The sequence below is a fragment of the Dermochelys coriacea genome, chromosome 1, assembly GCF_009764565.3.
Source record: "Dermochelys coriacea isolate rDerCor1 chromosome 1, rDerCor1.pri.v4, whole genome shotgun sequence".
Taxonomy (NCBI): Eukaryota; Metazoa; Chordata; order Testudines; family Dermochelyidae; genus Dermochelys; species Dermochelys coriacea.
Window position 1 is genome coordinate 2,065,852 of NC_050068.2, and position 24,517 is coordinate 2,090,368.

The 24,517-nt window shown below is 45.5% G+C and overlaps 1 protein-coding gene across 1 annotated transcript; it reads right to left on the reverse strand.

Annotated features, from left to right (window-relative positions):
- Positions 1–22,742: 22,742 nt before the first annotated feature.
- LOC119849628 (olfactory receptor 52R1-like) lies at positions 22,743–23,826 on the reverse strand. Its single transcript, XM_038386607.2, has one exon. The coding sequence runs from the start codon at positions 23,824–23,826 to the stop codon at positions 22,837–22,839; it is 990 nt and encodes a 329-aa protein (XP_038242535.1). The 3' UTR covers positions 22,743–22,836.
- Positions 23,827–24,517: the final 691 nt, after the last annotated feature.

Consider the following 24,517-nt stretch of genomic DNA (forward strand, 5'->3'; position numbering starts at 1 on the left):
AGAGACAATGTTAATATGAGACACTGCATGCACTACTGGGGGCTGTTCTCATGGGTGAAGCAGATTAGTCACCCTTCACACACTCAAAAATGATATTTTAATAATTCAGAGAAATGAACTATGAACAAATGACCTTACTAATCTCAATTCCATAGTGGCCTCCGGAAGGCATCCCACATTGCCCATCCTGAGTGCCCTGATGAACAGTTTCAACTCCTCTCCCCTCCATCGAGGTGAACACCTTCTGCCCGTCCTCCTTTAAAGGGTCAGAAATTTTAAAATTCCCCTTCCTGTTTGCTGGGTGTGGAATGCTCACATCACAGCTTCCCAGGTGGCCATTGTAGCTCCACGCTTGGGACACTGCCGAGGTGCTGAATCTGCTCAGTATTTGGGGAGAGGAGGCTGTGCCGTCCCAGCTGCACTCCAGCTGTAGGAACGTCAATATCTAAGGGTAGATTTCATGCAGCTTGTGGGAAAAGAGCTAGTTTGATGAAGAATTCTTCAGTAGACTTTTTGCTGTATGTACCAGCGTTCGGTTGCTCTAGCTACATCTCTCAGGGGTGTGATTTTTTTTTCTATTGCAAAAAGGAGCAAATACAGTTTTCATTTGCAATAGCAGAGGCATAGCTTGCCAATCACGGGAGGGGAGAGTAGCCCTTTTCTTTTTGAAGCCTCAGCTGGAGTATTGTGTTCAGTTTGAGTCTTCAATATATAGGAAAGATGTAGAGTAACTGGAAAGGATCCAGAGGCAAGTGATGAAGAAAAGCCACAGGATGGAATGCAAGCCATACGAGCAAAGGCTGAAGAAACTAGTTATGATTAGTTTGGAAAAGGGAGGATTGAGGGGGGACATGACGGGGTCTTGAGATACTTGAAAGGCTGCCATGAAAAAGATGGAGGAAAGTTGTTCTTTCAGATGGAGGAAAGAGACAATGGGTTCAAACTACAGCACAGCAGATTTCGATTTAATCTCTGATAAACTTTCCAACTGTAAGAACAGCAGGACAATGGGACAGACGCCCAGGCAGGTTGTGGAAAGTCCTTCACTGGAGGTTTTCAACAGGAGGCTGTATAGTCATCTGTCTGGGGTGGTTTAGATACAACAAATCCTGCATCTTGGCAGAGGTTAGACTCGCTGATCCTTGCAGCACCTTCTAACCCTGTCACTCTTTGATTCCATGATATAAAATCCTGGTGTAGACCAGGTCTTACTGAAACACAAGTTATGGAGCTCAATGCTGGGGTAACTGGTAGAAATTTAATGGTCTGTGTTACACAGGAGGTCAGGCTAGATGATCTAATGGTCCCTTCTGACTTTAAACCCTATGAATCTATCAATATAGAAAGTAGGTCAGGCACTTATATTTATTCTGTCTCACAACACATGAACAAGGGAACATTCAATTACATTGAAACACTAAACATATAAAACTGATAAAATAAAACTGGTTACATAATCCATATTTGGCCTGTGGAACTCCTTGTCACAGACATTATTGGAGCAAAGAGCTTAGCTGAATGGGATTCACAAATGGATTGGCCACTGTAGGTGATGCTGGTGGCACCAAACAGAGTTAAGTCTGTCTTACACCTTCAATTACAAGACTTAATTTTCAGTTGCATATAAGTTTGCCAGACATTAACCTGAAATTTCCCATGTTGGATGTCTACTTCCGGCTGAATTGTCTTTTGAAAGTTTCATGGCATAACAGTTCAGCCAACTTTGCGAATGAAGCTGTGGAGAAGATGTCTTGCCCACATGGAAAAATTGTTATATTTATGTGAGTGAGGAGCCCTAGCACCTCCATGCTTTTCAGCGGGTAAATTCTCATAAGAGTCCCACCCCCTCCCCGACCCCGTTAACAGCCAAAGCCCTAGATTGCAAGGATAGGAGGTGGCAATGTCTGTGCATTAACACACAGCTGGCTCCTGAGGTTTTACTCAGTTCTTACTCCAGACTGGATGTTTTTCTGGACGACCTGCTTGAGGGCTTGTCTACACTTAAAACATGACAGCAGGACTGTCATAGCACTTCACGGGGGCCTGAGCAAAGTATGGCCCATGGCCTCTGAATCTGATCTTGTACTGGATGTCTACTAAGAAATTTCATCCTGAAGGATCCACTGGGCCACTGTAATGAAGCCAACTTAGGGCTGGAGCCCATCATCGAGGGGCACAGTAAAGAGGGGCATTTTGATGCATGTTACTAGAGCAAATTCAGCACCTGTGGCAAGGGCTCTGGGATATTTAGTGTCTGTGCAGAGCAGAAATGAATTCAAACCAATTCTCTATCCCATCATGCATACATTGCACTTGGTTTGTCGAACAGAAAGAGATGGGTACCTGTGATTTCTGAGATGGAAGCATCTGGATGCAAAGAGGCTGGAGAAAAGACACTCTCTAGCCAGTCTCTCTCTTGCCATGGCTGTGCTTTTGTTTTTCTTATACAGCTTTAACAGTAAACAGTAATTAAGGGACCTTCCCAAAGGGAGATGAGAACTCTTGAGTTCTCCACTGAGTCAGAGAGGAATTGGCTGCTCTGTGAGTCCAGGGGAGCTGGCTGTATTTTAAAGAATCCTTATTGAGGTTACAGAGATAAACCATCCCGATGTGTAGAAAGAATAGTAAATATGGCAGGTGACCAGCTTGGCTTAACAGTGAAATCCTTGCTGATCTTAAACACAAAAAAGAAGCTTACAAGAAGTGGAAGATTGGACAAATGTCCAGGGAAGAGTATCAAAATATTGCTCAGGCATGCAGGAGTGAAATCAGGAAGGCCAAATCACACTTGGAGTTGCAGCTAGCAAGAGATGATAAGAGTAACAAGAAGGGTTTCTTCAGGTCTGTTAGCCACGAGAAGAAAGTCAAGGAAAGTGTGGGCCCCTTACTGAACAAGGGAGGCAACCTAGGGACAGAGGATGTGGAAAAAGCTAATGTACTCAATGCTTTTTTTGCCTCTGTCTTCATGAACAAGGTCAGCTCCCAGACGACTGCACTGGGCAGCACAGCATGGGGAGGAGGTGACCAGCCCTCTGTGGAGAAAGAAGTGGTTCGGGACTATTTAGAAAAGCTGGAGGAGCTCAAGTCCATGGGGCTGGATGCGCTGCATCCAAGAGTGCTAAAGGAGTTGGTGAATGTGATTGCAGAGCCATTGGCTATTATGTTTGAAAACTCATGGTGATCAGGGGAGGTCAAGAAATGACTGGAAAAAGGCTAATATAGTGCCCATCTTTAAAAAAGGGAAGAAGGAGGATCCTGGGAACTACAGGCCAGTCAGCCTCACCTCAGTCCCTGGAAAAATCATGGAGCAGGTCCTCAAGGAATCAATTCTGAAGCACTTAGAGGAGAGGAAAGTGATTAGGAAAAGTCAGCATGGATTCACCAAGAGCAAGTCATGCTTGTCTTATCTAATTGTCTTCTATGATGAAATAACTGGCTCTGTGGATGAGGGGAAAGCAGTGGATGTGTTGTTCCTTGACTTTAGCAAAGCTTTTGACATGGTCTCCTACAGTATTCTTGCCAGCAAGTTAAAGAAGTATGGGCTGGATGAATGGACCATAAGGTGGATAGCAAGCTGGCTAGATTGTCGGTCTCAATGGGTAGTGATCAATGGCTTCATGTCTAGTTGGCAGTTGGTATCAAGTGGAGTGCCCCAAGGGTCATTCCTCAGGCAGGTTTTGTTCAATATCTTCATTAATGATCTGGAGGATGGTGTGGGTTGCACCTTCAGCAAGTTTGCAGATGACACTAAACTGGGAGAAGTAAATGCATTGGAGGGTAGGGATAGGTTACAGAGGGCCCTATACAAATGAGAGGATTGGGCCAAAAGAAATCTGATGAGGTTCAACAAGGACAAGTGCAGAGTCCTGCACTTAGGACGGAAGAATCTTATGCACCGCTACAGACTAGGGACTGAATGGCTCGGCAGCAGTTCTGCAGAAGACCTAGGGGTTACAGTGGACAAGAAGCTGGATATGAGTCGAGAGTGTGCCCTTGTTGCCAAGAAGGCCAATGGCATTTTGGGCTGTATAAGTAGGGGCATTGCCAGCAGATCGAGGGAAGTGATCGTTCCCCTCTATTCGACATTGGTGAGGCCTCATCTGGAGTACTGTGTCCAGTTTTGGGCCCCACACTACAAGAAGGATGTGGAAAAATTGGAAAACGTCCAGCGGAGGGCAACAAAAATGATTAGGGGTCTAGATCACATGACTTTTGAGGAGATGCTGAGGGAAATGGGATTGTTATGTCTGCAGAAGAGAAGAATGAGGGGGGATTTGATAGCAGCCTTCAACTACCTGAAGGGGGGTTCCAAAGGGGATGGATCTAGATGGTTCTCAGTGGCAGCAGATGACAGAACAAGGAGCAATGGTCTCAAGTTGCAGTGGAGGAGGTTTAGGTTGGATATTAGGAAAATCTTTTTCACTAGGAGGATGGTGAAACACTGGAATGCGTTACCTAGGGAGGTGGCGGAAGCTTCTTCCTTAGAAGATTTTCAGATCAGGCTTGACAAAGCCCTGGCTGGGATGATTTAGTTGGGGATTGGTCCTGCTTTGAGAAGGGGGTTGGACTAGATGACCTCCTGAGGTCCCCTCCAATCCTGATATTCTATCATTCTGTGATTCTATGAAAGCAAAGAGACAATGACAGACAGAACCAGTGGTGAGCTGGAGCCGGTTCTCACCGGTTCGCTGGAACCCGTTGTTAAATTTAGAAGCCCTTTTAGAACTGGTCGTCCTGTGAGGGGCAACCAGTTCTAACAGGGCTTCTAAATTTAACAACTGGCCAAAAGTGGCACCGACTCCATGGGTGCTCCGGGGCTGGAGCACCCACTTGGAAAATTTGGTGGGTGCAGAGCACCCACCAGCAGCTCCCCGTCCAGCTCCAGCTCACCTCACCTCTGCCTCCACCTCCTCCCATGAACGTGGTGCCCCGCTCTGCTTCTCCCCACACCACCCCGGTTTCCCCCGAATCAGCTGTTGGCGCAGGAAGCCGGGGTGGGCTGAGAAGCAGGCGGTGGTTTAGGGCTCAGGCCCAGGGAGGCAGAGATGAGCTGGGGCGGGGCGGGGCGCAAGGAGAGCCTCCCGCGCCACAGTCGGTGACCTGGCGGGGGGGCAGGAGAACTGTTCCCCGCCCCAGTTCACCTCCGCCACCCTCGGCCTGAGTGGGAAGCCGCCACCTGCTTCTCAGCCCTCCCCGGCTTCCCGCTCGAACAGCTGATTCGCTGGATGCCGGGGGGGGGGGACAGAGAAGCAGAGCAGGGTGGCACTTTCAGGGGAGGAGATGGAGCAGAGGTGAGCTGGGGCCAGGCGCGGGGCGGGGAGCTGCCGGTGAATGCTCTGCACCCACCAAATGTTCCCCATGGGGGCTCCAGCCCCAGAGTCCTCACGGAGTCAATGCCTAAGGTGCCACTTTTGATGTGATCAGTGGGGGGAGTAGTCACCCCCCCTGCTCCCCCCCAGCTATGATCCCCCACCCCTAGGAGCCAGAGGGACCTGCCAGATGCTTCATAGGAGTGACCCCAGGTAAGCACCCCTGGGACTCCCCACCTCGCCCCCGGCAGGTCCCTTTGGTTCTTAGGGGTGGGGCGGGGTGGGTACTCACTACGGTGGCCCATGGGAGCCTCCTGCCCGGTTCTGGGGTCAGTCAGGGGACAGGGGAGAAGGGTGGGTGGGGCAGGGATACCAGGGGGCAGGGGCGGGCCACGACCCCCTCGTGGGGTAAGGAGGGAACCGGTTGTTAAGATTTTGGCAGCTCATCACTGGACAGTACCCAAGAGTCCTGACTTTCCTGCCATAACGACAGTCTCTCCATCAGTGACTGAATGCATGATAAGCGGGAAATGGACTCATACTGTCGTAGGGCCTGTTCAATTGGTATCTGTGATGGACTTCTGTAGGGTGCAATCTGGAACAGGGATATCACTGAGCCCTCTGGCATACCAACCTGGGCCCCCTCTCACACTGTGAGGCTCTGAAAAGCTTCAAGCCCATCGAGGTCTTGCATTTACACAGTCATAAACAGATAGAGATACACACCTGAAGTTACATGAAAACTTTCACTAGCCACTCATGAACCAACCATAGAGAGGCTCCAGCCAGTTCCCCCAGCTCCCCAGCCTAGGACCTCAGAGCTGTACTGTCTTGCCCTTGTTGGAAGACTGACCAGTGTAAGTTTATTGCCCTGCCCCCTTCCCTCAATGTGGAGAGGACAATGCACCAGCCCCTTTTCCTGAGCAGATTTCCCTTTATACTTCAAATAACACACTGTTTTAGGTAAATAAATAGAAAGCAGATGTACTAAGTACAGAAAGATGGATTTTAAGTCATTATAACTTTTAGAGAACAGATCAAAGTTGGTTACTTAAGAAATAACCAAAATTACAATCTAAGTTCTGCACGCAAGACAGGATTTGAATCAAGGAGTGTCTTACCCTGATGGGACAAACAGCCCACCCATCTTTCATACACAGGCTAGAAATCCCTTCAGCTTGGGACAACATACCCAGTACAGTCCTTATTCCTGAGATGGTTCCGGGTGTTGAGTTGTGGGGGGAGTGACGCCAAGTGACGATGTCGCTTTCCCACATTACAGCTTCTGCCATGTGGAGGGAACTTCATTTTTCCAAGCAAAAGCCCCCAGCGCAGTTAATGGAAAAGTTCAGGCACAAGATGGAGTCCAGTGTCACATGAGCTGGTCACATGCCCTTGCATGCTTGGATAATTCATAGCAGGGGCCATTATCCATATCCTGGCTCAAACATTTTAGGTACAAAAATAATACACGCATACAAATTGTGTAATCATATTCAGCAAATCATAACTATTCCATTGATACCTTACACAACAAACTTTATATAAAACATATCATAATCATATCACTATGGTAAATATGGGGATGCTAGGGTGTTGCTTTGGGGCACATAATGTCATTTCTCGCCCCTAAGTTTACTGCAGGAGTGTTTGTGAGTGACTAATGCAGTGGCAGTGTGCCAAAGGCCTTAATTAGGTTTTGACCATAGAACTCCCAAATGTTGCGAGCATTGTGATATTACCCACAGGTGATCTTGCAAAGTTCGGTGTACCTTTCAACACTGTGTAGTCAGTCTAGTGATCCCAAAAATTCAACAAGTGTGCCTTCTCTGGGTTACGAGAAAACTCTAGTAATCTCTGTGCAGCATTGCTTAACGTTGTTTTCCAACCGGTGATATCTCAACATAGATATTCATCAATGCCATGAGGTGGTGTGATTCAGTTTCCCCTTTCACCCAGCAGACTATTTTTATTATTGTTTCCTTGCTGAGAGAAGCTCTGAACCTGTTTACAGAAGTTAGCTGAGAAGCAGTATCCCTATAGGACTTCTTGGCTGAATGCTTTTCCCCAAAATCATGCATGTTACAATTTTTTATAGGATTTACCATCAATACCAAATTCTTTGTTATAAGGTTTACCATTAGGAACAAACTTTGCATCGTCAGATTTAACACCATCACCAAATCTTTTATCACAGGTAGTTGTTTCCATGTATTTTTATTATACCATGCCTTTTGCTTGAACAATTTGGTTTGTTCAACATCCACTGGGTCGTTCAATTCCTTCATGAACCCTAGCGTGTATTTAGTTACTTTTTTTCCTTTCCCCGCAGTGTCCCCTTCAGTAGGGCTCTCAGTCTAAGGCAGGGGTGGCCAACCTGTGGCTCCAGAGCCACATGCAGCTCCTCAGAAGTTAGTATGCGGCTCCTTGTATAGGCACCAACTGCAGGCCTGGAGCTGCAGGTGCCAACTTTCCAATGTGCCGGAGGGTGCTCCCTGCTCAGCCCCTGGCTCTGGCACAGGCCCTGCCCCCACTTCACCCTTTCCCTGAGCCTGCCATGCCCTTGCTTCTCCCCCCCAGAGCCACCTGCACACCACAAAACAGCTGATCGGGAGGTATTGGGTGGGAGGAGGAGGTGCTGATCATTGGGGCTGCCAGTGGGTTGGAGACACTGAGAGCGGGGTGAGGTAGCTGATGGGGGCTGCTGACGTATTATTGTGGCTCTTTGGCAATGTACATTGGTAAATTCTGGCTCCTTCTCAGGCTCAGGATGGCCACCCCTGGTCTAAGGTTATCTTTGGTGTCTTGTATGCTAGGGTCTGCTGAAGTGAGGATGTAAGGGGACTTTGCATGTTCGCTAGCCCTCTGTGGAGCTTAGAGGAATGGGGTAAAACAGAACATGCTTCCCAGAAACTGTAAACCTCTCTGTCTGTGGTTTATTCACAATAGATGCTTGTGTCTGCTCAAAATTGTCAGCTAGAGAAGCCATCTCATCTACAGTTTTCACCCTTTTGTCCCACAGACACTGTTTTACATCATCTTAACATACACTTAAGAAATGTTCCTGAGCAGAAACATCAACCATTCCTTCAAAGCTTAAAATACCTTTACCCTTTGTCCACTTTCCCATCAAATCTGTCATTTTATTTACATATTCCACATTACTCATAGCGCATCCCTCTTAGGATTTGTAAATTGGTACAATAATTGTAAAATAGCTTCTTCCATATGGAGGGAACTTCATTGTACCAAACAGATACCAGCATAGTTAGTGGAAAAGTTCAGGCACAAGATGGAGTCCAGTGTCACATGAGCTGGTCACATGCCCTTGCATGTATGTTATATAGGCATTTTTACCTTGAAAATAAATTTCTCTGCAACAATCTGTTGCTACAAATTTCCCTAATCAGGGGTTGTCAGTGGAGGAAGGAAGGGGCAATGAGCAGTTCTCGGGAGAGGGAGGAAAGGGCCATGATGCAGGGCTCGTGTGTGGAGCTGGGAAAGGAACGGGGGGGGGGAGAAAACACTTCTTTTATAGAAAGGGTATTCATTAGACGACTACATTTCTCATGCAGCTGCAGGGCTTATCAATTCTTACAAGCAACAGGGAAGGGAAAATATGGCAACTTATCTATCAAAAAAAGAAATGCTTCCTGCTTCTGCCTTTTCCGCTAATGCCATGTCAGCACATGTCAGGGTTCCCTCCCCACTCTGAACTATAGGGTACAGACGTGAGGACCTGCATGAAAGATTCCCTAACTTATTTTTACCAGCTTAGGTTAAAAACTCCCCAAGGCACAAATTCCCCCTTGTACTTTGGATTAGGTAAATGCTGCCACCACCAAGTGATTCAAAGAAACATTTTGGGAGGGCCACTTGGAACCCTATCTCCCCCCTAATATCCCCCAAGCCCTACACCCCCTTTCCTGGGGTGGCTTGAGAATAAACAACATGAGCACAGAACAGCCTTGGGTTTTTAGGGACACTAAAAACCCCAATCAGATTCTTAAAAAACAGAACATTATTAGAAGCCCAAAGAAAAGATAAAAGAACAACTCTGTCAGATCAGAATGGAAGATAATCTGACAGGCAGTCAGATTTAAAACAAAGAGAATCCCTCTCGGCAAAACCTTAAATTACAAAAAGACACAAAAACAGGAATACACATTCCCTCCAGCACAGTGAATTTCACAAGCCAAAACAAAAGAAAATCTAACGCATTTTCTAGCTAGATTACTTACTAACTCTGTAGGAATTGGAAGGCTTGCTTTATTGATCTGTTCCCAGCAGAAGCATCACATAGACGGACCAAACCCTCCCCGCCCTGCAGATTTGAAAGTATCTTGTCCCCTGATTGGTCATTTGGGTCAGGTGACAGCCAGGTTACCTGAGCTTCTGAACCCTTTACAGGTAAAGGATTTTATAGAGCTCCTTAACCCCTTCCCTTTCTATTTATGACACGCCCCCCCAAATCACAGATAGTGTGAAACACTGGCTGTAATTTCTTCCTGGAGCTCTGAGAGAAAGCAAAATGTATAAGACAAATGCATCTCTAGATATACTACTAACTGTATAAAGACGAACAATATTTTCCACATCTCAAGGAAGATTTTAACCAGTTGATTCTGGACACTATGGTGCTAATAAGCGATGGCCACATAAACACCACCCTATACCAGAAACCTACTGACTGCTATGCTTACCTACATGACTCCAGCTTTCATCCAGAACACACCACACAATCCATTGTCTACAGCCAAGCTCCATGATACAACCACATTTGCCCCGTCTCAGACAGAGACAAACATCTACAATATCTCTTTCAAACATTCTTACAACTACAATACCCACCTGCTGAAGTGAAGAAACAAATTGACAGAGTCAGAAGAGTAGCCAGAAGTTACTTACTACAGGACAGGCCCAACAAAGAAAATAACACAACGCCACTAGCCATCACCTTCAGCCCCCAACTAAAACCTCTCCAACGCATCATCAAGGATCTACAACCTATCCTGAAGGACGACCCATCACTCTCACAGATCTTGGGAGAAAGGCCAGTCATTGATTATGGACAGCCTGAAGCAAATACTCACCAGCAATCACACACCACACAACAGAACCACTAACCCAGGAACCTATCCTTGCAACAAAGCCCGTTGCCAACTCTGTCCACATATCTATTCAGGGGATACCATCATAGGGCCTAATCACATCAGCCACACTATCAGAGGCTCCTTCACCTGCGCATCTACTGATGTGATATATGCCATCACGTGCCAGCAATGCCCCTCTGCCATGTACATTGGCCATACTGGACTGTCTCTACTTAAAAGAATAAATGGACACAAATCAGACGTCAAGAATTATAACATTCAAAAACCAGTCGGAGAACACTTCAATCTCTTGGTCACTCAATTACAGACCTAAAAGTGGCAATTCTTCAACAAAAAAACTTCAAAACCAGACTCCAACGAGAGACTGCTGAATTGGAATTAATTTGCAAACTGGATACAATTAACTTAGGCTTGAATAAAGTCTGGGAGTGGATGTGTCATTACACAAAGTAAAACTATTTCCCCATGTTTATTCCTCCTCCCCTCCCCTACTGTTCCTCACACATTCTTGTCAACTGTAGGAAATGGTCCACCTTGATTATCACTAAAAAAGGTCCGTCCCCCCGCCCATGCTCTCCTGCTGGTAATAGCTCACCTTTACCTGATCACTCTTGTTACAGTCTGTATGGTAACACCCATTGTTTCATGTTCTTGGTGTATATAAAATCTCCCCACTGTATTTTCCATGCATCCGATAAAGTGATCTGAAGCTCACGGAAGCTAATGCTCAAATAAATTTGTAAATCTCTAACGTGCCACAAGTACTCCTTTTTTTTTGCGGACTCTGAAACCTTTTACAGGAGAGTGCATCAGCCACTTTGTTAGAAGCTCCTGAAATGTGTCCTATTTCAATATCAAAATCCTGGATAGCTAAACTGCACCAAAGAAGTTTTTTGTTATTTCCCTTGGTGGTATGAGGCCACTGTAGTGCGGCATGGTCGGTTTGCAGATGGAAATGCCATCCCCAACCATATGGACGTAGCTTTTCCAGATACATCCACCTTGGCCTGTAGGGGGTTGATAGTTCCTTGACCAACCTGGAGTCCAAGGTAAGTCACTCTGTTAAGGCCTATTTGACACTTCTTAGCCTTAACAGTTAGTCCTGCCTCCCTTATGCACTCAAAGACTTTTTGTAAATGCTCCAGGTGTTCTGCCCATGCATCAGAAAAGATGGCCACATTGTCAAGATAGGTGCCTGCATATTCTCCTAATCCCGCTAGGAGACCATCTACAAGTTTTTGGAAGGTGGTGGGTGCATTCCGCAGCCCGAAAGGGAGCACATTAAATTCATACATCCCTACATGAGCGATGAAGCCTGACCTTTCCATGGCGGAGTCATCCAGTGGTACTTTCCAGTACCCCTTGTTTAAGTCTAAGGTAGAGATGAAATGGGCATATCCCAGTTTCTCCAATAGCTCTGTGCATGGCATTGGATAGTTGCCTGGCGAGTTACAGCATTTAGCATTTACAGAAGTCCAGGCAAATACGTATCTCCCCATCTGGTTTGGGAACTAGAACCACTGGAGATGCCCATGCACTGCTAGAGGAGTGGATTAAACCCATCTGTAGCATATCCTGGACCGCCCGTTCTATAGCAGTTTTAGCTTGAGGAGACACCCAGTAAGGTTGGGCTTTATTTGGGTGAGCATTACCTGTGTCAATGGAGTGGTATGCCTGTTCAGTCAGTCCTGGGGGGTGGCTGATAATGTCAACATGTAGCTAGTGCACAGCTCCTGGATCTGCTGTTGCTACATATGCCCAAGGTTCATGGAGAGGTTCATCTCTTCCACGCCACCATCACTTTTTCATTAGTAGGAGACACCTTCAGGCCACACAGTGTCATCTCCTCCTTGGGCTGTAAACTGACAAACCTTTAATTTTCTGGAATAAAAGGGTTTTAGAGAATTAATATGGTACACCTTAGGCTTTCAGTTGGGGGGGGGGGTGCTAAGAGACAATTAACAGCTCCCAGGAGCTCTTGGACTATGAATGGCCATTCCCACTACTCTTCCATTTTACGGGCCTGGAGTGCCTTTAAGACCATGACCTGGTCCCATACCTTGAAGGACCACTCTCTGGCATGTTTATCACACCAAGCTTTTTGCTCTTCCTGAGCCTCTTTTAGGTTTTCTCTAGCAAGGGCTAAAGTTGTTTGGAGGGTGTTTTGAAGGTTGACTACAAAGTCCAGAATATTCCTGCAGAAAGTGTAAACCCCTCCCCTTGCTGCTTTACCAATTGTAATGACCCCTTAACCTCGTGGCCATATACAAGTTCAAATGGTGAAAAGTCTAAACTGGGATGTGGTACAGCTCTGTAGGCAAAGAGCAACTGCTGCAACACTCGGTCCCAATCATTAGATTGCTCATTTACGAATGTATGTGTCATGGCCCCCAAAGTTCCACTAAACGTCTCCACCAGGCCATTTGTTTAATGGTAGTAAGGGGTGGCAACCAAGTGGTTCAACCCATGAACTTCCCACAGGCTTTTCATGGTCCCTGACAGAAAATTAGTTCCCTAATCTCTGAGGATGTCGGAGGGCCAACCTACCCTGGAAAAAATTCTGTTAATGCCTGGCACACACTTTTAGCCCTGGTGTTGCTTAGAGCTACTGCTTCCGACCATCGGGTGTAAAAATCCATGAAAGTTAGTATGTACTGCTCTCCTCTGGGTGTCTTTTTCAGAAAAGGACCTAGAATATCCACAGCTACTTGCTTAAATGGAACCTCAATTATGGGGAGTGTCTGGAGAGGGGCTTTGACCTGGTCTTGGGGTTTCCCCACTGTTTGGCATACCTCACAAGACCAGACATTCAGTGAGAGAGGGATACCCCAGGTTGCTGGGACAGAGGGCTCAGCTATCCCACAGTCCTGTTTGCACCCCAGGGAACCCATCCCAGGAGTTATGTCCTTGGGATAGTCCCAGAAAACACAGGGACATTCAAAAGAACCCCTTATGGGCAGGTTGTTCAAAGCCAAGTGGACTGGCTGGTGATGCTTGGAGGAAACAGCTAAGTTCACTGATGTCCACCTCTCACTTTTAAAAAACCTCTTTCCTCCTTTCTTTGTACAGGAAGCAGGCTCCCTGTGGTAAAACAGATTTTTATCTGCTCTTCCTATCCTCAAGTAGCTCTAGTGTTCAAGCTGCTTGCCCTGCTAGAACCCAGGCAATGCCCCTTGCTTAGGTGGCTATTAGCTGTTGCACCGTCAGGGGGCGATAACATGGTGTGATGCTGTATAATTGAATATGACCATTTTTATCATTGTTGCTACCACGGTTATATAATTGCAACAAAGGTTCTATAAAGTACGTCCCATCAGGTGTCAATGGGAAAGTTATGATTTGCTAAGTATGATTCTCCTGTGTATCTGCATGTATCATCCTTGTGTCCGATGTTATTCATGTTAGCGATGTACTGGAATGGGCTTTGTTTGGGACAGTAATATTCCAAGCACAGGGCAGAGAATGTAAAAGGATCCCCGATACATCTCTGTATTGTCTTCATTTCTCTGCACTGGATTTCTAACAAAAAAACCTCTGAACAAGGACTAGTAATCCCCAATCTGCTTTTTTATTTCTAGAGATACTTTTCCAAGCTAGCAGTTTATTCCATCACTGGTGTGATCCTGATCTCTGAAAAACTACTTGGATGTAGAATCATAGAATATCAGGGTTGGAAGTGACCTCAGGAGGTCATCTAGTCCAACTCCCTGCTCAAAGCAGGACTGTCAAGGTTCCTTCCCCACTCCAAACTCGAGGGTACAGATGTGGGGACCTGCATGAAAACCTCCTAAGCTTATTTTTACCAGCTTACGGTAAAACTTCCCCAAGGTACAAACTATTTTCCTTTTTCCCTTGGACTTTATTGCTGCCACCACCAAGCGTCTAACAGATATATAACAGGGAAAGAGCCCACTTGGAAACATCTTTCCCCCCAAAATCCTCCCCAAACCCTACATCCCCTTTCCTGGGGAAGGCTTGATAAAAATCCTCACCAATTTGCATAGGTGACCACAGACCCAAACCCTTGGATCTTAAGAACAATGAAAAAGCAATCAGGTTCTTAAAAGAAGAATTTTAATAGAAGAAAAAATAAAAGAATTACCTCTGTAAAATCAGGATGATAAATACCTTACAGGGTAATTAGATTCAAAACATAGAGAATTCTTCTAGGTAAAACCTAAAGTTACAAAAAGACACAAAAACAGAAATATCCATTCCATTCAGCACAGCTTATTTTATCAGTCATTTAAAACTAATAGAATCTAACGCATCTCTAGCTCGATTACTTACTAAGTTCTAAGACACCATTCCTGTTCTGTCCCCGGCAAAAGCATCACACAGACAGACAGACAGACCCTTTGTTTCTCCTCCCCTCCAGCTTTGAAAGTATCTTGTCTCCTCATTGGTCATTGTGGTCAGGTGCCAACGAGGTTATCCTAGCTTCTTAACCCTTTACAGGTGAAAGGGTTTTTCCTCTGGCCAGGAGGGATTTTAAAGGTGTTTACCCTTCCCTTTATATTTATGACACACTGACTTCCTGTATGTGCCAAGGGTCTAAGGTGTTGGTCGCAGTACAAATATCTGGGTGGAGAGACAATGTGAATATGAGAAACTACATGCCCTACTGGGGGCTGTTCTCCTAGGGGAAGCAGATAGGTCGCTCTTAATGACATTTTCATTATTCAGATAAATGAATTATGAAGAACTGACCCTACCAATGCTAATTCCATATTTTATGGTGCTTCCTGTTCAATAATTCCTACACATCATGTCTAAACCATCCAAGACAGATGACTATCCAGCCTCCTGTTGAAAACGTCCACTGAAGGACTTTCCACAACCTCCCTGGGTGTCTGTTCCATTGGCCACCTGTTCTTACAGTTGGGAAGTTTATCGGAGATAAAATCTAAATCTGCTATGCTGTAGTTCAAACTCATTGCCTCTTGATCTATGTGGCAACGTTCCTCCATAGTTTTAATGGAATAGTTCAGTCTGTCTGACACCTTGAATGACAACACTTCATTTTCAGTTGGGTATAAGTTTGCCAAACATTAACCTGAAATTTCCCACACTGGGTGTCTCCTTATGGCTGAATTGAATATTGAAAGTATCAGGCATAACAGTTCAGCCGACTTCTGGAATGAAGCTCCGGGAGAAGATGTCTTGCCCATGTTGAAAAATTGTCATATTTAAGTAAGTGAGGAGCCCTAGCACCTCCATGTTTTTCAGCAGATGAAGTCTGGTAACACCCGCCCACCCACACCACCCCGTTAACAGCCAAAGCCCTAAATTGCAAGAAGAGGAAGTGACAGTGTCTCTGCATAAACACAGAGCTGGCTCCTGAGGTTTTACTCAATACTTACTCCAGACTGGATTTTTTTCTGGACGACACTTAAAACATGACACTGGGGCTGCCATTGTGCTTCACGGGGGCCAGAGCAAACTACGGCCCGTGACCTCTGGATCTGGCCTTGTTCTGGATGTCTACTAACAACTTTCATCCTGAAGGATCCACTGTGCCACTGAAATGAAGCCAGTTTAGGGCTGGAGCCCATCACCGAGGGGCACAGCAAAGAGGGGCATTTTAACCCATGATACTAGATTAAATTCAGCACCTTGGCAATGGCCCTGGGATGTTTAGTGTCTGTGCAGAGCAGAAATGAATACAGACCTATTGTCTGTCCCATCATGCATACATTGCACTTGGTTTGTTGAACCGAAAGAGATGGTTGTGATAGTTGTGATTTCTGAGACAGAATCGTCTTCTCTGGGAATCCCCCTCAGGTATGCGTGTCCCACTCCTCTCTCACCCCAGCATCTGCAGCAACATCCCACACTGAGAGCTCACAGTGGTGTGCATTGTTTATAATATAGCTCTGTGCAAACCCAATGGGGTTCGCTCAGCCTCTAGGGGAGAAGCAGCATCTGGATGTAAACAGGTAGGAGACCAGATACTCTCTAGCTCATAAAAAGAAAAGGAGTACTTGTGGCACCTTAGAGACTAACAAATTTATTAGAGCATAAGCTTTCGTGAGCTATAGCTCACTTCATCGGATGCATTTGGTGGAAAAAACAGAGGGCAGATTGATATACACACACAGAGAACATGAAACAATGGGTTTATCATACACACTGTAAGGAGACAGATCACTTAAGCTTATCTTAAGTGATCACTCTCCTTACAGTGTGTATGATAAACCCATTGTTTCATGTTCTCTGTGTGTGTATATCAATCGCCCGTCTGTTTTTTCCACCAAATGCATCCGATGAAGTGAGCTATAGCTCACGAAAGCTTATGCTCTAATAAATTTGTTAGTCTCTAAGGTGCCACAAGTACTCCTTTTCTTTTTGCGAATACAGACTAACACGGCTGCTACTCTGAAACATCTCTAGCTCATGTCTCTGTTTCCATGTCTCTACTTCTGTGTTTGTTATTCAGCTTTAACAACAACCTGTAATTATGAGACCTTCCCAAAGGGAGATGAGAACTCTTGGGCTCTCCACTGAGTCTGAGAAGAATTAGCTGCTCTGTGTATTTGTGTATATTTAAAAATTATAGTTGATTCCTAAGAAACCTAGGGAAAGTGACTAGGTCTTATATGCTCTGATGTTGTCTAAATCCCCAGGATGGATAGATAGATAGTAGACAGACAGGTCTGGAGAAAGATGACTGAGGGGTGGCACATACTCTTTCTGTAGGCAAAAGGGATTTTCGCTATGGGATCAGAGTTCAGTAATTCTCATCAGTAACTATAATCATACCATGTAGAACCTTTCATTGAAGGATCTTCCAAAGATTTAGCAAAGGAAAGTCACTATGAACATATCCCCATTATATTCATAGGTAAACAGAGGTACAGGGAGACATAACTTGGCAAAAATCAAACAGAGAATGACAGATCCAGGAGTTCTGAGTTTTCTGCCATAAAAATGGTTTCTCCATCAGTAACTGAGCACATGATAAGCGGAAAATGGATTCATACTGTCGTAGGGCCTGTTCATTGGGTAGGCATGATGGACTTCTGTAGGTTGCAACCTGAAACAGCCTGTGAGGTTGTGAAAAGCTGCAAGCCCCTCCAGGTCTTGCACTTACACAGTCATACACAGACAGAGAAACACACACATGAAGTTACATGATAATTTTTACTTGCCACTCATGAACCAACCATAGAGAGGCTCCAGCCAGTTCCCCCAGCTCCCCAGCCTAGGACCTCAGAGCTGTACTGTCTTGCCCTTGTCAGAAGACTGACCAGTGTAAGTTTATTGTCCTGCCCCCTTCCCTCAATGTGGAGACGATAATTCACCAGCCCCTGTTCCTGAGCAGATTTCCCTTTATACTTCAAATAACACACTGTTTTAGGTAAATAAATAGAAAGCAGATGAACTAAGTACAGAAAGATGAATTTTAAGTCATTATAAGTTATAGAGAACAGATCAAGGCTGGTTACTTAAGAAATAAACAAAATCAATATCTAAGTTCTATACGTGAGACAGGATTTGAATCAAGGAGTGTCTTACCTTGATGGGACAAACAGCCCACCCATCTTTCATACACAGGCTAGAAATCCCTTCAGCTTGGGACAACATCCTCAGTTCGGCCCTAATTCTTAAGGTGGTTCCGGGTATTGAGTTGTGGGGGGAGTGAGGCCAAGTGACGATGTTGCTTTCCCACAGTAAAGCTTCTCCCATGAAGAGGAAACTTCATTTTTCCAAGCAAAAGCCCCCAGTGCAGTTAGTGGAAAAGTTCAGGCACAAGACGGAGTCCAGTGTCACATGAGCTGGTCACATGCCCTTGCATGCTTCTATAATTCATAGCAGGGGCCATTAGCATATCCTTGCTAGAACATACAAAGGAACATCCATCAGATGGGGATAATCTTCTTCTAAGGCCTATTGTGTTTCTTAATGCACCATTATCTTGAATGGTTCACTCATAATATGCTGTCTAGATGGGATGTGAACTACATTGTGGCTGTTACCGAAAAGCAAACACATTTGAAATACTGGTACATAGTCAATACTTATAACTTTAGGTACAAAAAGAATACATGCATACAAATAGGGTAATCATGTTCAGCAAATGATAACTTTTCTATTGATTCATTACATACAAACTTTATATAAAACACATTGTAATCATATCTCCATGGTAAATATGGGGATGCGAGGGTGCTGCTTTGGGGCACATAATGTCAGAACTTGCCCCTTAGTTTCCTGCAGGAGTGTTTGTCAATGACTAATGTAGTGGCAGTGTGCCATAGGACTTATCTATTTTTTGACCATAGAACTCCCAAGTGTTGCAAACTTTTTTAATGTTACCCACAGGCATTCTTGCAAATTCTGTGTCCCTCCAACACTTGGTAGATCAGTCTAGTGATCTCAAAAGTCAGCAAGTGCGCCTTCTTAGGGTCATTAGAAAAAACTCTCTTAATGTCTGTGCAGCATTGTTTAACATTGTAGTTTTCCAACTGGTGATATCTCAACACAGATATTCATCAATGCCATGAGGTGGTGTGATTCAGTTTCCCCTTTCACCCAGCAGACCAGGTTTATTATGGTTTCCCTGCTGTGAGAAGCTTTGAACCTGTTTATAGATGTTAGCTAGAGGGGGTGTGAGTGATTGCTGGACTCAGGCTAGAAGGAGATTAGTCTGTAAAAGAAAGCTTACTGGAACTGGTGATGTTTTTATCTGTATTCAGTTTTATTACCATACTAGACATAGACTTGCGTGGTTTTTTAAATTTTCCTTGGTAATTCACTTTGTTCTGTCTGTTATTACGTGGAACCACTTAAATCCTACTTTCTGTATTTAATAAAATCATTTTTTTACTTATTAATTAATCCAGAATATGTATTAATACCTGGGATGAGAGGGGGAGGGGGAGGCAACAGCTGTGCATATCTCTCTATCAGTGTTACAGAGGGCGAACAATTTATGAGTTTACCCTATATAAGCTTAATACAGGTTAAAATGGATTTCTTTAGGGTTTGGACCCCATTGGGAGTTGGGCATCTGAGTGTTAAGGAGAGGCACACTTCTGTAAGCTGTTTTCAGTTAAGCCTATAGCTGTTAGGGGACGTGGTTCAGACCTGTGTCTGGGTTTGCAGCAGGCTAGGGGGTCTGGCTCATACCAGACTGAAATCCTAAACTGACAGGGCAGGAAAGCAGGAGCGGAACTAGTCTTGGCACATCAGTTGGCAACCCCCAGGTGTTTTCTGTGATCCAACTCATCACATCAAGCTTCCATCAGCAGTTTACCAGAGAGAGCTGATATCTGATAGAGTTAAGAACCACAAAGAGGAGTGGAGTCGGGAAGGGAGGTGTCCACAAGACGTTCTCTTCACCAAAATGTGGCTACTCTGCCCTCAGTGTTTCTCAAAGTGCTCTGGTTTCTGGACTGACCCAGCTGGACTCCCCTGAAGGAAATGTTTCCTCAACCAGTCAGTACTGGTTTGGGGTCAGGAAGAGGATTTCTCTTCTCCCTTGGAAAGTGCTCCCCAGAACTGCAGAGGCAGGAAGTCCCTGTTTTAGTGGGTTTTGTCCCATCTTTTCTCTCTGTATTCATTTAGGTCCATCTCTCCCTTTCCTTTTTAAGTCACCCTCCATGCCCCACCAACGCCTTCCTCTCTCTTCCACTTCTAATGTGCATCCCATCCTACGTACCAGTTACAAGCATACAAAGGGCTGTTATTCCATCAACTTCAGTGGCAACTGAAGGTGTAGCACTGTGAATCACTGCATCTGGAAGCTGATCTGGCTGGGCATGAAGCAGTGCACCTTAGTCTGGTTATTAATCCAGGTAAAACAAAGTCTCTGGCCATTACCATCAAGCTGCCTGAAAATGCAACCTGCTTGGTATTAACCTGTATGGTAGGATTGGTGATCGGGTGGCAGCTTCATAGACAGGGCTGGAGGCTGCTCGAAAGATGTGGGCACTTGGAGAGCAGCTGCTGTTGCCCTCTTCTGTTCCATAGCCTTTGTGGTGGTGTTGTGGTGTCAGGCTTGCTACAAAGCTGCAGTTCTATGGAACAATAGGTACCTCATCTCCCATGGATAGGAGCGAAATGTGTGGCTGATGAAGGCTGAGGATCTCCAGGCTGACATTTTCAACCCAGGAACCAATCCCTGCAACAAACCCTGTTAGGATATAGATATTCAGGCCTGTCTGTAAAGGCCTAGACGCTAAGAATTTAGGTGTATTCTTATCACTTGGCTAATTCTAGAGGGATAAAAGAAAGAATCAAAATCACTGTCTGCCGGTGTAAGGTTCTTCTCTCCCTGTGACAGTCTGAGGCCCGGTGCTCAGGCTAAGATCTCTGGCTAAGCAGCAGGGGCAGCCATAAGCTGGGAAGCGACCGGTCACCTCCTCACATCCCAACCTAGTCACACTGAAATCAGGTGCTATGGGGCTGTTAGGATACAATCCTGTCCTGATAATGCCCGTCGCCTCCAGAGAAAGGGAAGTGCCTAGAAGATGTAAAAGGAAACTTGGTTTGACAGCATCCTGTCTGGCAAGAACTCACTTATCAATAGCTGGGATGTGAAATCCTCACTTCTGTGTTTGTTCTATCACTGTAGTCCCCCTTTCCCTATTGCTTGTATGTATAATCTCTGTCTGGTTCTGTGATTGTTTCTGTCTGCTGTATAATTAATTTTGCAGGGTATAAACTAATTAAGATGGTGGGATATAATTGGTTACATAATCATGTTACAATATATTAGGATTGGTTAGTTAAATTTCAGGAAAATGATTGGTTAAGGTATAGCTAAGCAGAACTCAAGTTTTACTATATAGTCTGCAGTCAATCAGGAAGTGAGTGGGTGGGGGTGGGGGGGAATGGGAACAGGGAATGGGTGTGGGGAAATTGGAATCATGTTTTGCTAAGGGGGGGAATGGGAAAAGGGACACAGGTGTAAGGCTCTGTGGTGTCAGAGCTGGGAAGGGGGACACTAAGGAAGGAAACTGGAATCATGCTTGCTGGAAGTTCACCCCAATAAACATTGAATTGTTTGCACCTTTGGACTTGGGGATTTTTGCTCTCTGTTCATGTGAGAAGGACCAGGGAAGTAAGTGGGTGAAGAAATAAGCCCCCTAACACCCGTTGCCAACACTGTCTGCATATCTAGCATCAGAGAGTATCAATAGAGCACTTATTAGATGGAGTGAGAACTGGCTAATTGATAGGTCTCAGAATGGAGATATCCATGGGGAATATTCATCCAATGAGGAGATTTTCTAGTGATTCACATGGTTCTTAAGCACCTTACTTCCACTGATCTGGAGCCTGGATGATGAGCTAGAGATAGGTTCCTATTTCCACATGGGACTGTCAGCTATGAGCCCTCTTCTGGAGCAAGGTGCCTAGGACAGGTCAGCACATTTCCTTAGGTATCCAAGAGAGTTGTGGAGGAACAAGATCCAAAATCTCTGCTCTACCTGATTCGGAGCAGGGACTGAAATACAGGTCTCCCACGTCACACATGTGTGCCCTGCACAGCAGGCAAATGGCTATTCTGGGTGGAGCTCTCAGTCTCCGTGGCTGGAGCTGTTCCATTTTGCACAAATAAACTTTCAGTGGACCAGGGATTTGGAAGTGGGTTTCTCAAAGTCCAGGTGAAGGTGCTAAACCTCTGGGCTAGGGGATATTCTGAGGGTGCAACACAGATGCACATGCAAACACACACATGGAAGTACATGAGTGCATGCACACACACACACACACACACACAGGTGCACATGCAAACATAAACATGAGCACACCCGGACGCACATGCACACACACATACACATGGATGCACATGCATTCACGTGCACGCACACACACATGGATGCATGTGCACAGTCAGATGCATGCACATGACCACACACACACACACACACACACACACACAGATGCATATGCACACAGACATGGACCACTTTCTCACACACACACACATATGCACACACACACACACAAACAGATGCATGTGTACATACACATGGGTACACAGATCTGGACAGACAAACACACGGACCCACATGCACACATACACAAAGACTCACATACACACACACACACACACATGGATGCACATAAGGATGCACATGCACACAAAAAACATTCCTGACCTTCATGGCCCCATTCAGGAGGCGTAGTCTGAGAACCCCTAACCGATCAAGGCTGATGGGGAGATAGGTGGGTCAGGGAGCAGAGCCTTGAAGGAATAGGGGGGTAGGGCGTAACTTGTACATAGACTGATTCCCCAGTTTGTCACACTGACACAGCACAGCAAGGCCAGGAAAAGACATAATATCACTCTGACTACCATGTAAGTGATTCAGGGAAGGGGGCCCAGCACCATATCACCAGCCAGCTCTGCATGGAGCTCAGTCTGAGAGCCAGAGCACCAGGAGAAAACTTTAGGTCCCTTAATGAGTACAGAGCCGGAGCAGCCTGTCCCGGATCTGTTTGGTCCTCACCCCGTAGATGATGGGGTTTAGCATGGGGGGCATCAAGAGGTACACATTGGCAATGAGAATGTGTAAATGCAGGGGCACATTCTGGGCAAATCTGTACATGAAGGAGAAGAAGAGATTTGGGATGTAAAAGACAAAGATGGCACAGAGGTGGGAGATACAGGTCTCAAAAGTCTTTATCCGGGCGTCCTTTGTGGGGAGGCTGAAGATGACTCTGAGGATCTGGGTATAGGACAGGGAAATAAAACTCACATCCAGACCAATCAAACATAATACCACAAAGAGACCATAATAACTACTGGCATGGGTGTCAGCGCAGGCCAGCTTCACCACAGCCATGTGGGCACAGTACGGTTGGGGGATGATGTTGGTTTTGCAATATGGCCACTGCCTCACTAGGAAGGGAAAGGGCAATGCAAGCATGCCACCACGCAGCAACACGGCCAGGCCGATCTTGGCCACCACAGAGTTTGTCAGGATGGTGGAATGTCTCAGGGGATGGCAGATGGCCACATAGCGATCAAAAGCCATGGCCACGAAGATCCCAGACTCCATCACTGAGAAACAATGAAGGAAGTACAGCTGGGTGAGGCAGGCACTGAAATAGATCTCCCTGGAACTGAACCAGTATATTGCCAGCATTTTGGGCATGATGGTCATAGATATGATTAGGTCAGTGACGGCCAGCATGAATAGAAAATAGTACATGGGCCCATGGAGACTCGGCTCTGTCTTCACAATGAACAGGATGGTGAAGTTCCCCAAGACGGCTATGGCATACATGGTGCAGAAGGGGATGGAGATCCAGACATGGGCTGCCTCCAGGCCAGGAATGCCCAGCAGGATGAAGGTGGAGGGGTTGGTGAAGTCGGTTGTGTTGAAATCTGACATGGAGTAGGGGAGAAGGTGTCCTACTCTGAGGCAGAACGGTGTCTCCTGCATGTACGTATGTTCTCCTGGCTTCTTATGTGTGCCCAGGCTCTATGGTGATGGTAGTACTACAAATTCCTGGATGGAGAGACAATGTTAATATGAGACACAACGTACGCTATTGGAGGCTGTTCTCATGGGTGAGGGAGATTGGTCACTCTTCACAACCTGAAAAATGATATTTTCATCATTCAGATAAATGAATTATGAACAACTGACCCTACTATTGCCAATTCCATATTTTATGGGGCTTCTTGCATCAATAATTCCTACATTTCATGGTCTGAGAAATCTTAGGCACCAGTAGTAAACATGAGTGTGAATACTGGTTATCCATCATTGTTCCTTAATGCAATGAAAGCCAGGCTAACAATCCCATGCTGTAGTGAGTTCTGCATTCACCTGATTGCTCAAAATCTGATAGTGGAGAAAAAAAACATTGCCAAGACATGTGCCAAGTGAAAATATTCCAACTAGAACATACCTCAGGGAAAAGTCATTGGGAGTCATTGATAGCAGCTCCATGGAAACACCTGCTTGTTCACAGCAGTGACCAAAACAAAGACAATGTTTGGATGCCTAAGGAATGGGATGAAGAATAACCTGCTCTGGATATGAACTCAGTTTTGGTTACCCAGTCTCTCTAAAAGGGTTGCCAGATGCAGACAGATGGAAAAGTCTGTGACTGTTTAGTTTAGAGAAG